The sequence below is a fragment of the Prunus avium genome, chromosome 7 (genome assembly GCF_965620075.1).
Source record: "Prunus avium chromosome 7, drPruAviu1.hap1.1, whole genome shotgun sequence".
NCBI classification, from domain to species: Eukaryota; Viridiplantae; Streptophyta; class Magnoliopsida; order Rosales; family Rosaceae; genus Prunus; species Prunus avium.
In genome coordinates, this window is record NC_142290.1 from 6,876,580 (window position 1) to 6,889,979 (window position 13,400).

At 37.0% G+C, this 13,400-nt stretch overlaps 1 protein-coding gene across 1 annotated transcript; it reads left to right on the forward strand.

Moving 5' to 3' along the window:
- Positions 1-5,855: 5,855 nt before the first annotated feature.
- Positions 5,856-10,963, forward strand: LOC110761404 (disease resistance protein Roq1-like). Its single transcript, XM_088244789.1, has 5 exons — positions 5,856-6,487; positions 7,871-8,969; positions 9,087-9,365; positions 9,486-10,090; positions 10,200-10,963. The coding sequence occupies exons 1-5, from the start codon at positions 5,970-5,972 to the stop codon at positions 10,834-10,836; spliced, it is 3,138 nt and encodes a 1,045-aa protein (XP_088100915.1). The 5' UTR covers positions 5,856-5,969; the 3' UTR covers positions 10,837-10,963.
- Positions 10,964-13,400: the final 2,437 nt, after the last annotated feature.

Consider the following 13,400-nt stretch of genomic DNA (forward strand, 5'->3'; position numbering starts at 1 on the left):
AAGAAATCATGACAGACAAATTGGTATACAAGTTAAAAAAACATAGAAATCTCGATGGTCAAGATATTAAATATTATAATTCGAGTTAAAAAAAATAAAAATAGAAAAGCACTTACTTGAACTTCGAAGTTGGAAGAATCAGTTCAGTTGTAAGGTTATGGTATTGATGTGTTGGGGCTGTCAATGTCAAAAAGATGTTGAGAAGATGGAGGCGTTGAACAATTAATTAAAGGTTCACAACCCCCAATTAAAATTTTCAATTAATTTATAGGTTATGATTGCATATGACCTGCCATTAAGGACAAAATTTATCAAGAGGGAGAGAGAGACGTACGGAGGGAAGAGAAGAAGAGAGAGAGAGAGAGAGAGAGAGAGAGAAGAAAGAGAAAGAAAGAAAATTGAAAAAGAAAGAGAGGGTGAGAGATAGAGGGAAGAAGAAGAGAGAGAAGGGAAAGTGTGAGGTAATCGAGAGAAAGAAGGAGAGAGAAAGGTATGATAAGTTTGATATAATATTAAATTAGTTTAATAATCATTAAAGTGGCTGGCTGATTGTGCGTGAAAAAAAATACGAAAGAGTTGATCTGCGCGTGGTTTTAAGTTTTGTCTATTAGTACATATCAAAGCTGCTGAACCATTAGATTGATCTGACGTTTCACCTTTAGTGTCCGTATTTTAATTAAAATCCAATCATCCTGATGTGAGCAAAACTGTATATATATATACACACATACATCAAGATATGTACCAGGGAAAACAATCCAACCTGGGGATTGTTTATTCTCAACCACATGTCGGGATCCTGCATCATACAAGTGGCTAGGGATGAGCAGTCCAACCGGGGGACTATTGCTCCCCAGCATGCACATCGGGACCTTCATCGGACGTGTGAGTGATCCAGTCATACTCGTAGACTAGCATCCTGACACACTTCCTAAAGAGTATATATGTGCCCTGATGAGTCCCAAAGACCAACTATAATTCTTTTCTATAATTTCATCATCTTTTTCATAACGAACCAGGGGAAGGTACAACACATGGTGTGTAATCACACAAATCCCATATTCCAAACCACATTTTATATTCATAATAATAATACCCAATACCCTTCATGCGTAATAAAAGTACAACATAAAATCAATAAAACTTCACAACATCCCAATTCTAGTAAAACACATTTCAACCCAACCAAAACATAGTTATGCATGCAATTGCCAATATGAAAATAATATTCATTTGAAAACAAAGTCCACTCACAACTAGTCCGAAGCAAACTCAACCCTCAGAGGGTCCTTCCGATTGAGTACGGGGAGCTTGAGTACCTATGGAAAGAACACAAGGATAATATTAACATTTGAATCAAATCAAATCGAACTTAACTTGAAACTTAATTTCTCGAAGAATAAAACCATTTCGGAAGATTCACGGTCAACCGAGCTGTCAAACTGCCTATATCGATCAACCGAGCTTGCAGGGCCCACACCCTCTGATTTCCGATCCGAAGGTTCCTATAGGTATAATAATGTATACTTAACAAATTTTGAGTGTGGTGTCTCAATTAAGTGGTCGGATCGCTCTCGATCGCATGATTGGACGGTAACCGGGTTACCCAACCTTATAATCAATGATTCGGAGTATCCGGGACTCTAATTCTTAATCAACCAGTTCCTACACGATCCTTGAAGCACGGGGAACAACATATTTGGAATTGGAGCTGATCCAACGGTCCGAACATATCGAACCCGAATATCGCCTAATAGGAGTAAATCGGTTTGACTGTCATACGATAACCAAATTCGAATCCGAGCGTATCGTTGGACAAAACCTAGGTTTCTAATTTGACACTCACGGCTTCAAATCGATCCAAACCACCTATCAAAATAGCTAGAGGAAGTTGAGAGGATGAAAAACCATACCTCACTTGACGGATTTGGTTGACGGAAACGCCATGGCTGGTGTAAGCAAAATCCAGAAATTTCTCCTCGTTCTAGTCGCTAAATCGTGGGAAATCGATCCTAGAAATTGGGTGGGCTGTGTAGAGGAGGAGGAGGAGAGGAAAATTTTGGAAGTGATTTCGTTGAAAACGGTGGCCGGACGGTGACAAACTAGGCATCTAAAATTCTGGCTTCGCGCGGAAGAGAGAGAGAGAGAGAGAGAGATAAACAATAATAAAATAAAAGAAAAATAAAAAATAAATATGGTATGTACGTAAATTTGAACTTCGCGATATTTACGGTTGTGCCACTGCAGTTCCATACATCATAACTTCTTCGTTATAAATCATAATTGAGACTACTGCATGTCTACGAACTCGTATTCATGAGCTCTACGCAACGGTGCTACTCATTTCCCCAAATTCTTCCTAGAACAAAAAGTAACTAAAGTACCCCCACTCCCAAGGGCAAAAACGTAATTTCACAATTAATTAAGTAATTAATTAATTATTTGGGACGGGGAGTTACAATATTACGGCGGGACGGGGATAAATTGTGACATGTGATAGATGACACAATGTTCCAAAAAGCATTGTCTAAGCTTATCCAAGTTGTCTCTTTTGCTCTTTTTTATATTAATTAGACGTCGGTTGTGAAACAATAGCGTTGTCATATATAGTAATAACTACTTTCTTTCCATATTTGCAGATATTACTACTTGTTTTGCAGGTCGGTATGGATCATAAGCGTGGTGGAATATGTAGTAACCAGGTGGTTTATTTTAACATACCGTCGTGGAAGATATTCTACACAACGGGAAGCTAATATTTAGGGTCGTGGTTACTCTGTATTACATTGGTATGTGGGTAAGTTGTGACATGTTATCTGCTTTAGACGGCTCAAGGTTTCAAAAAGCGTCTTCTAAGGTTGTTGAAGTTGGCCGTTTTTGCTTTTTTTTATATTAAGTGGACATCAGTTTTAACGTCGATAATTTACCGTTGTGGTTCTATGCATCAAAAGATAGCAGTCGATTTCATGACGGTTTAAAAACCATCTACACGATGGTGGATTCCCGTCGTCTATTGTGATTTTTGTGATTTTTGTAGTAGTGGATATCATCCATTTTAGGGGTAATTTCTTATCTGATTTGGTTATATGTCAATTTCAGTTTCTAAATTTGCCTATTTCTTGTAATTTTTTTCGATTCATGCACATCAAACTTCATCTAAATTAAAAGTTTAAAGCATGATTTGAAACCAATCCATCAAACCCAACATAATTCTCTCACCTCTAAGAAATCAATGACGGCTACTTGGTGTTGTTCTGCTATCTCTGGGCTAATCTTTATGAGTCAACCAAGGGCATCGATAATCGTAGATCTTGGGCAACCTGCGTTTAGCCACTTGCTTGAGAATGCTGACAAAGCTGACCACCAAATCCTTATAAGAATTCACATCGATGGTAATGAGATCAAACAAGGGGCAGAGTGTGGCACCCATGACTCCCGGATCATTATCATAAAGCTGCTTATGGAAATTCGAGACCAGATGCTAAATAGAAGACGACGATTTCTGATAAAAGCGGTGAGGGACAGTCTCGTCGTTGATGAGCTTGCAAATGGCATTGAGAGCAGCGCAAACGACAAGGTAAAATTTTGCGTCAGAAAGGAAGTGCCACCATCAAAGACAAGAAGTTGTCTTGGTTCCGTAACCCTCTACTTCAACACATTAACATTGCTAGGGTGGGGAAAACCATGGACATGGATTTTCACCATATCAACGACATTCAAGTCAATGGGAAGAAGAAGGAATAGGGAGATAGAAGATTTTGTACCTAAAAGATTTTATTTTATTTTATTTTATTTTTTTGCTATATGCCTTCATGAGAATTGGATTTGGATTTGTGTTTGGAAATTTCATTAGAGTCAAAATGCTATTTCACCTCTTTTGCCCTTCTTTTTGTCTCATCAATCATAGACTCTATTTTGTTAACCATGTCACCATATCAGACTCAAAATCCATGGCAAAGTTTACAACCGTTTCAGGGGAGAGAGCACCATAAAAAAAGAATTTCTTGTTCCCTACTAGCTCACCCTGATGAACTATAAAGTCGGGAAGGAAAGATGCTATTGAAATTACAAAATCTATGGATATGGAATACAAACAATACCATACGAAAAAAAGGGGAAAAGTTTCATATACAGTTCTAGATAACTACAGAAGGCCTCACATGAGATCAATATGTAAGCACCTGTGAGGGATAAAGTTTTTAGAGCCATCAGATTGGTCGAATGGGTGAAAATCTTAAAATCTAACCCATTAGACCCGTTTAAGAAACCCAAAAAAAAATTAAAATAAAATAAAATTTAAAATATTCCAAAATGTTAAATAGACATTACAAACTCAATTTAAAAATAAAAACCTAAAAATTCGGAAAAAAAAAAAATTAAAACGTACCAAACCCGAGTCCAGTCTTCCTGTTACCCTTTTCCCTGTGCCTCCCTGTTACTCTTCTAATTTATTGACACATGTCCCTATACTTAACTTTTAACATAACAGTTTTAACTCTTTTAATAAAAATAAAACAAAAACAAAGCTAATTATTAAAGAGAAAAAAAAACAATACCCACCACTATAACCACACCCACCCACCGGCCGACCACCCAACCTGGACAGCCAACCCACCCATCCAACCAGGCCAGCCAGCCCACCTCGCCAGCGACAACCCCTCTCCTAGCCGCTGCCAGAAGCAACCCCTCTTCTCTTCTATGTCCTGCCGCTTTATCAAGCAACACCAAACTCATAAATCTGATCTCTTTTTCTCCATGGCTAAAACCCATAATCCTTTCTCCATGTCATTTCTCTTATCTGTCTTTAACCCAACAACACCAAAAAAAAAAAAAAAAAGGGGAAAAATATCATGGCAACATCAAATGCTAGATCTAGTAGATCCAGATATGGATATCAAGATCTCTCTCATAATTTCATAGGCTTAGCTGCAGTAGAGTTTTGAAGGTGAAGGGATGTTGAGGCCACAACACACTATGGTTGATTGCACAAAACATCCTACAATTTTGAAGCCCTTTAATGTTATTCTTGTTCGAGGCTTTAACAGATGAGATTGACTTTGTTGTTAGGGTTTTGAGTTTGGGGAAGAAAATGGTAAAGTAGGAAAAGAAAGAGAGAGAAGAGATATTGAGATAATAAGGTGTTTTTGGCGGCAAGGAGGAGAGGGGTTGCCACCGACAGGATGGGGTGGCTGACCAGGTTGGATGGGTGGGGGGTTTGGCTGAGGTTGCGTGGGTGGATGGGGCTGTAATGGCTGTTGTTTTTTGTTTTTTATTTAATAATTAGCTTTGTTTTTGTTTTATTTTTATTAAAAGAGTTAACACTGTTATGTTAGGAGTTAAGTATAGGGACATGTGTCAATAAATTAGAAGGGTAACAGGGAGGCACAGGGAAAAGGGTAACAGGAAAACTGGACTCACCAAACCCACACAGGCCACCCTAGGACATACGCTTGGAAGAGACTTGTCTGCCTTTGGGTCATCTTTGAATTTTTGTGCCACTTACAAACCCGCAATGGCTCAAATTTAGTAATGCAAATTAAGGGTTAATTTTTGGACAATTGAAGGGTATTTTTGGACAATTGGTGCCTTCTTGCTCAAACTTGCGTATGGATCTGTTCCAAAATATCATAAACCCGAAAAAACAGTAATATCCTTAATATTTTGTCGATATTATCGATATTTTTGTCCTAAATTAGCTTATCGTGTGGAATAATCCTTGTTGACAACTCGATCACCATCAAATACAAGAAGTTGCCTTGAAGATTCCTTTTCTTACCCTTTACTTTACTTCATCACATTCACATCGTATATATAATAACATACCATTTACATTGGAAACCACCCATCAGTGTGAGTGTGAAGGAAAGCGTCTCAGTGAGGATATAGCCTTCTTCTCCTCCAACTCCTTCTTCTTCTTCTTCTCCATTCACATCTCCATCAGTGTGAGTGGGAAGGAAAGCGTGTCAGTGATGAGTGAGCCTTCTCCTCCTGTGTCTCTTTCTCTTTCTTCTCCTTCTTCTTCTTCTTTCACTCAATCAGGGCCATACGATGTGTTTTTGAGTTTTAGAGGTGAGGATACACGCAAAACTTTTACAGACCACTTATACACTGCTTTGGACCGTCAGGGTATTCGCACCTTCATTGATGATGACCTTCCAGGAGGAGAAGAAATATCACCTCAACTTCTCAAAACCATTGAAGACTCAAAGATTTCTGTCATCGTTTTCTCTGAAAACTATGCATCTTCAAGCTGGTGCATGGGCGAACTTGTTAAGATCCTTGAATGTAAAATATCAAAGGGACAAATGGTTAGGCCAATTTTCTACAAGGTGGATCCCTCAGATGTACGACACCAAAGAAGTAGTTTTGGCCACGCATTTGCCCACCATGAACTCAAATTCAAGGATGACATGGAGAAAGTGCTCAAATGGAGAAGAGCTCTTACAGAGGCAGCAAATTTATCTGGGTCGCATTTAAAGGAGGATGAGTACGTATATAATTTCTAACCTTACATAATTGCATTTTTGAGGTGCCAATTAAACTTTATAATTAATTATACAATTAATACTAGAATCTCACACCAATACTTTTTTTAAACATTTTTCATTAGCAGTATTCTTCGTCCGCATTAAAAAATAAATCGAGTATTCTTTGCCCCAATATTCTTTGGCGTGCATAGAGATATTTAGTAATATACCCATTCTTAGCACAAAAACTATAAATAAAACCTACACCATTTAATTTCTATAAGCAAACCTAGAAAAAACCTAAAAAATAACAACTGGCTCTATTTAATTTAATTTTGATTATTAAATTACTTTAATGCCCTATTGAGTGTTTTGGGTTTTTATAAGCTTTTGGGGTTGAGTTTGTTTTAAGAAATCGATAGTAGTTTTGTAATTTATAAGAAGTTAAAAGCCTATTTGTTATGTTGTAAATGAACTTTGGGTGTGCTTCTAAAGTCGATTTCATATAGGGTATTTTTATAATTTGGGCCCCTATATTGGGTATAATAGTGAATCTCCCATAAAATAATGCGAAAGTTATTAATAATTTTATAAATGAAATATAGAAAAAACATACAAACCTCCTCTAAACCATAGCATACATTGAAATCCTAAACTTTATTAGAAAATAACAGGCGGAAATATATATTATCTCCAAGAAAAATCAGCCTTACAAAAAGAAAGAATAGCTTATTAAAAAAATAAAAAGATGTATCTACAAACAAAGTGAATCCAGCGAAGGCAGTAAAGTAGATCCATGGAAACCAGAGAAAGAAAATAAAATCGCGGAGAGAAAGAAGGAGAAAACCCAGAAAAATACAAACAAAAATCACAGAGAAAAAGAAGGAGAAAACCAGAAAAATAAAATAAAATAGCAGATTATCCGATCCGGACAAATTTCAAACAGAAACTAAAAAAAATGGATACATCGGAGACTTAGTAACATTGAGTGACCACCGAACCGTGCCATCGGAGAAATGAGAGAGGGGATAGGAAATGGTGAGAACAAACGGAGAAAAAGAGGAGAAATGAAAGAGAAGATAGGAAACGGTGAGAAAAAGAAAATACATATGTCAGGGAGAGAGAGAGAGAAGAAGAAGAAGATGAGGTCTGAGAGAAGGAAATCGGAAGAAGATGAGGTTGAAATCAAATCAATGACAAGTTGACAACTTTCTAGGTTTTTCCCTTTCTTGTAATATTTTCACACACCTTCCTAGGAAAATCACAAAGAAAGTTTGCTTTAGTAAAAAAAAAAAAAAAATCTTCTAGCAACTTATCTCTATGTTTACATAAGGTTTTCTATATAAATATAAATTATATATGAATCAACTTTGAATCTCTATCATATGTTTTTAAAATGGTAGGTATGAAGCTAAATTTATCGGTAAAGTCGTCGAAGAGATTTCAGTTCAACTGATCAATAAGACATATTTTGGTGGCCCAGCCTACAAAGTTGGATTAGAGTCACGTGTAACAGATGTCAACGAGCTTTTAGGTATTGATGGAAATGGTCGTTGCATGGTTGGCATATGGGGTATTCCTGGAATAGGCAAGACGACAATTGCTAAAGCGGTTTATAATTCAATTGCACGCAAGTTTGAAGGTATTTGTTTTCTGGCAGATGTTAGAGGAAAGTCATCAGTGTATGGACTAATCGAACTACAAAAGAATCTTCTTTGTCAGGTCCTAGGAGACAAAAACTTCAACTTGATTACTCTCGATCAAGGAATAAATGTTATCAAGCAACGACTGAGACATAAGAGGATTCTCTTAACTCTTGATGATGTGAATCAGTTGGACCAGTTAAACAATTTAGCAGGAGACGTTGATTGGTTTGGTGAGGGCAGTAGAGTTATTGTAACGACAAGAGACAGAGGATTGCTAACACGTCATGGAATTGAGTTGATATATGAGGTGAAGAAATTAGCTTACCACGATGCACTTGAGCTTTTCAGTATGATGTCCTTCAAAAGAAAGGAGCCTCCAAATGATTATTTGGTACTCGCAAGGCGTGCTATAGCCTGTGCTCAATACCTTCCATTGGCTCTCACAATTTTAGGTTCACATCTACGTAATCAGAAGTTAGAGTATTGGAATTCTACATTACATAGTTATGAAGCTCGTCCTTTTGAAGAAATTCAGAAAATACTTAGAACAAGTTATGGTGGTTTGACAAATCGTGAGCAACAAGTTTTCCTTGACATTGCATTCTTTTTCAAGGGTAAAGATATGGACTATGTGATTGAAGCACTAAAATGTCACAAGCTTGACTCTCCTGAGAATTGTATTCAAGAGCTCGTAGAGAATGCCATCATAACTATTGAAGACAATAGGATTTTGATGCACAACTTACTTGAACAAATGGGTAAGGATGTAGTTCATGAAAAGTCTCCGAATGAGCCTGGTAGACGAAGCAGATTGTGTTGTTATGAGGATGTGCACGAGGTTCTAACCGAAAATACTGTAAGTAGAATATGCATAAATACTGTAAGTAGAATATGCATATGTATCTACACATATTCTTATATTCTACGCAGTACTTGTATTTTTATTGTATATATGACGGCCTTAATACTACAGGGGACGAATGAAGTTAAAGGCATCGTAGTAAATTTTCCCGAAGATGATGACTTACCTTTGAATGCAGACAGCTTCTCAGGCATGAAAAACCTTGAAATTTTTATAAACAAGCATGGGACTCTTTCTGGAGATACCCTTAATTATCTCTCCAACAAGTTGAGAGTGATTGAGTGGAACAACTGTCAGTTGCAATATTTGCCATCATATTTTCATCCAAAGGAACTTGTTGTATTCCATATGCGTTGGAGTCGCATCAGACAATTGGGGGAGGGGTTTAAGGTATTTTTAAGTTATATTCATCTATTATTATTTCCAAGAGTTTTGGTAAAGAAAAAACTTTTGTATATTAATTGTCTTTTGGAAGCTTATCATTTGATCTGTTGTTTTTTGGTCTCACAGAATTTGGCAAAGCTGACATCTCTAAATTTAAGAGACTGTGGATTCCTAGAAAAAATCCCTGACTTTTCCGGAATGGAAAACCTAAAGTACTTGGAGGTAACTGATTGTACAAGTTTAATTGAAGTTCATCCTTCTGTTGGATTTCTCGATAAGCTTGTTACATTGGATTTTTCACAATGCTCCAACCTTACGAATTTTCCACCAAAGATTTGTTTGAAATCTCTAGAGAAGATGATTCTTAGCGGTTGCAAAAGGCTTAAAAATTTCCCAGAAATTGTGGACAACATGGATTCCCTGCGGTTATTGAATATCGAAGAAAGTGGCATAAGAGAATTACCTTCTTCAATTGCATATCTGAGTGGCCTCGAAGATTTAATCGCACATGATTGTGAGAACCTTACAACTATATCATCCTGTATTTATTATCTTAAAGATCTCCTTCTTTTTAATTGCAAATCACTGGAAAATATTTCTACACTATCAAGTATATTGGAACATGATCAGTTACCGAAGCTTCAGTATCTAGACTTGACTAATTCCCATAGACTATGCGCGCACAGCAGTGATTTTTACCCGGCAAAGATGGAAAACTTTTGCAAAATCAGGTTCCTCTCTCTCTCTCTCTCTCTCTCTCTCTCAATGCCTGTTAATAGTGGTTTAGTTTGATGCTTAATCCTAACAAATCTGGATTCTTAACTACTAATAATGTTGCAGGAATCGTACGCGCATCCCTTTCATATTTATAGTTCCTGGCAATGAAATTCCGAAGTGGTTCAGTTCTGTTTTAGAGATCCCCTCTCCCTGCTTTATTAAAATTCCTCGGAATTTAGTGTTGGAGAAGACAGGATTGGCCCTGTGTGCTGTTTTTAAGCTTACGGGGGGAAACTCGCTCAAAAACTTTTTTGGGATTTTCGATCCGCACCGTGATGTGGAGATTAGCATCAATGGAATACTTGTTCAAAGACTTTCCGATATTTCTTCTAGGACGGACAACGAGTCCACTAGTCATTTGTGGTTCCATTACAGTCCGTGGGATATAGCCTGGGGACAGCTGGATGGAGGGATCTGTCAAGTGACATTCACAATTGCTTTGTCCGATAAGTTAAAAATCCTAAGTTGTGGGGTCCACCTAGTATACGATCAGGATGGTGATAGCGGCGATGATAGTGATGTGGATGATCATGAACCCTCACCAGCTGTCATGGCAGTTGATGATGTTACCAAAGTCAATATTGATCTTTCCTCGGGATCAAGAAGTACCCAAAAGAGGCCTCATCAGTTGCGAATTCAGGACTTTTCCCGGAGAGAAACAATTTTAAAAAGCTACCCGGATTATTTTAAGAAGGATTAGAACTTATTCAAATAAAAATTTAGATATTTTCTCTTAAAGTACTGTTCCATAATTGTATAATTAAAACAAATAAGGATCTTAGCTCTATGACTAATTGACTATAGTCTATACAGTATATCAATTACATAAATATTCTACCAAAATTCATATTGAATCATCAATTAATTTTACGAAAATCAATATCACTTAATCTAATCGAAATGCATATCAAAGTATTAATTCAATAAACAAATTAAAATACATCCCTCAAGTTGTGAATTGTACAGCTTCTTCAAGCTTGCTAATGATTAAACGAATATATAGAGAGCCAAATGAGAAAAAAAATAATTATAAAACATATTATAAAAAAGAAAAGAACAGAAAAACAGAAGATTAAAAAAAAAAAAACTAGAACAAAACCATAAGAAAAGATTATTATTATTATTATTTTTAAGAAGCAAAGTGGCCTGCGTTCACCTTGTGGGTCTGCAACAAGCAAAGAGAAATCTTCCAGTTTCAAAAAAAGCCATTCCACTCAAGGATTAAATCCTCTCCGCCACTGAATTTGGAATGCTATTCGTATATGGATTAATTTGATTACAGGTTTTGTGGCGTGGCGTGGCGTGAAGTAAAGACTAAGGCTTTTTGGCCAGGTTTTTAAATAAATAAAAATTAAGTGCGCTGCGCCTGCGAAGCACAACAGCGCAGCAGCCAAATATAAGACATTGCTAAGGCATTCTCTCAAACAAGTGGTGGGCACCTTCAACACAGATCAAAGGGGCAAACCCAGCCACCACAATGGCTTTTTCCGACAAGGGCAAGTGCAACTGCACCTTTTTACGCCTCTGTAGATCCGCCACTGCTCATGGAGCAAAATTTGTACCATATTTGGAAAATGTACCAAATTTGGTTTATTCTCTAAATAAAGTTGCATGTAGCTCAGGCCAGTCTCTTCCTTTCGAAATGAAAAAGGTTCTCTCATATTTGGGCCGAGAATTAAAAAAATTCCTTTAGAAGCCCATACCTCAACAAGCCTCAGTTTTAACCCACACTAAAGTCAAGAAGGTAAGTAACCGTTACCAGTTGACCCACGTGACGGTCTGAAGATGGTTTCTCGCCATTAAGAATGACTTGACCATCATCTCTCCAGCAAGAAAGTAGGCTAGATAATGGACGCCAAAACCAAGAGGAGCCATCTTCGGACTAGATCTTCGGTTGCGAAAGGACAACAAATCAACGAAATACCCCTTGAAACCACTGGTTCCATCTGTGATATCCCTTCTCCTACATATGAATCGACTCACAATAGCAAATCGGTAGCTGACTTTGGGCAACACTCAAGTGTCATCCTCCAGCCTTCATCGTCAACTGTAAAGATCTTCTGCCTATAAATATAGAGGTTCAATAGTAGCACAAGGGGACTCTCTATTCAAAATCATAAGCAACATCTTGTAAACACTTGAACAAAACTTCAAGATTTCCAAATATCAACTTCCTACCCAGATAATTAGTTGCAACTCCTGCGTTTATCTTTTATTGCTTTGTCATTTCCATGGTATGATTCTTGTTTAATCAATTAGTTTAGTTTCTTCTATATAGCAGAAACCTATGTAGATTGGATAGAGAAATCTCCAATCTCTTCAATATTGTAATTTGTTTTTTTAAAAGCAATTAATGGAGAAATCTTTGGCCTTCGTTTCAACTTGTTATCATACTAGAGCTGGATAGAGAAATCTCCAACATCTAGAACCTTTTTGTTTCCGAAGTTTACTTTAGTTGCACTTTAAATATTTACCTGCTTCATATCCTCTCTTCTAGTACTTTACTTTCCCACTTTTATATATTTGAATTTTTCATTGGACAGGCCCAGAATAAAGGTTTTAGGTCTGAATAGGGCTTCCCTAGGATAATCTTCGAGGCTCGACTTCTGTAGGATAATCTTTATCTATTTTTATTTACGTTGAACTTTGTTTCATTTGTAAACTGAAATTCTTTAGATATGCTCTGTTATCGCCCATGCTAGGGTTGGATGTAAGGCTGGAGGCCTATTATGTAAACTGCATGATTTTACCATGTGCATGCTGCTATTGGGAGTATATTACTGTGTTTATGACATGTTGAAATTTTTGGGAAAGTCCATTTTTCAGGGGAGAGTCTGCCGAAATTTTAGCAGAAAGTCTCGTCCCTCTTTTCCTTGATTTTGAAGAAGAGGATATTGTCTAGTAAGTGGGCCCAACATCAGTTGATGTCGGAAACACCACATGATCCATCACGGAGACCGAAAAATTCGAGGCGGGCCTTGTCATTAAGGCCTCAAATTTGGACCATTGGGATTTTTTATTTTTTTATTTTTGCATGAATTTCTATTTGTTGAAGCGAAAAGGTGGTGCATCCCCCTTTAGAGCCTCATTGAGGATGGCCTATGTTCTTTACCTTGTTCTTTTATTAAATTTTAAAAGTATGAATACAAATCATCACATATAGCTTTTGAGATGATGCTCTTTGAAATTTTTTTGGTGTTGAGCGACATGGTTGTGTAAGAGGAGTGCAAAACTTGACATGTTTTCACAACAGAAATTTCTTAG

Bases quoted from the DNA above. Each gene is read 5' to 3' on its own strand.
- LOC110761404 (XM_088244789.1), top strand. From the start codon at position 5,970: ATGAGTGAGCCTTCTCCTCCTGTGTCTCTTTCTCTTTCTTCTCCTTCT. The intron at 8,970-9,086 runs GTAAGTAGAATA...TTAATACTACAG, and splicing joins AGGTTCTAACCGAAAATACT to GGGACGAATGAAGTTAAAGG. The intron at 10,091-10,199 runs GTTCCTCTCTCT...ATAATGTTGCAG, and splicing joins GAAAACTTTTGCAAAATCAG to GAATCGTACGCGCATCCCTT.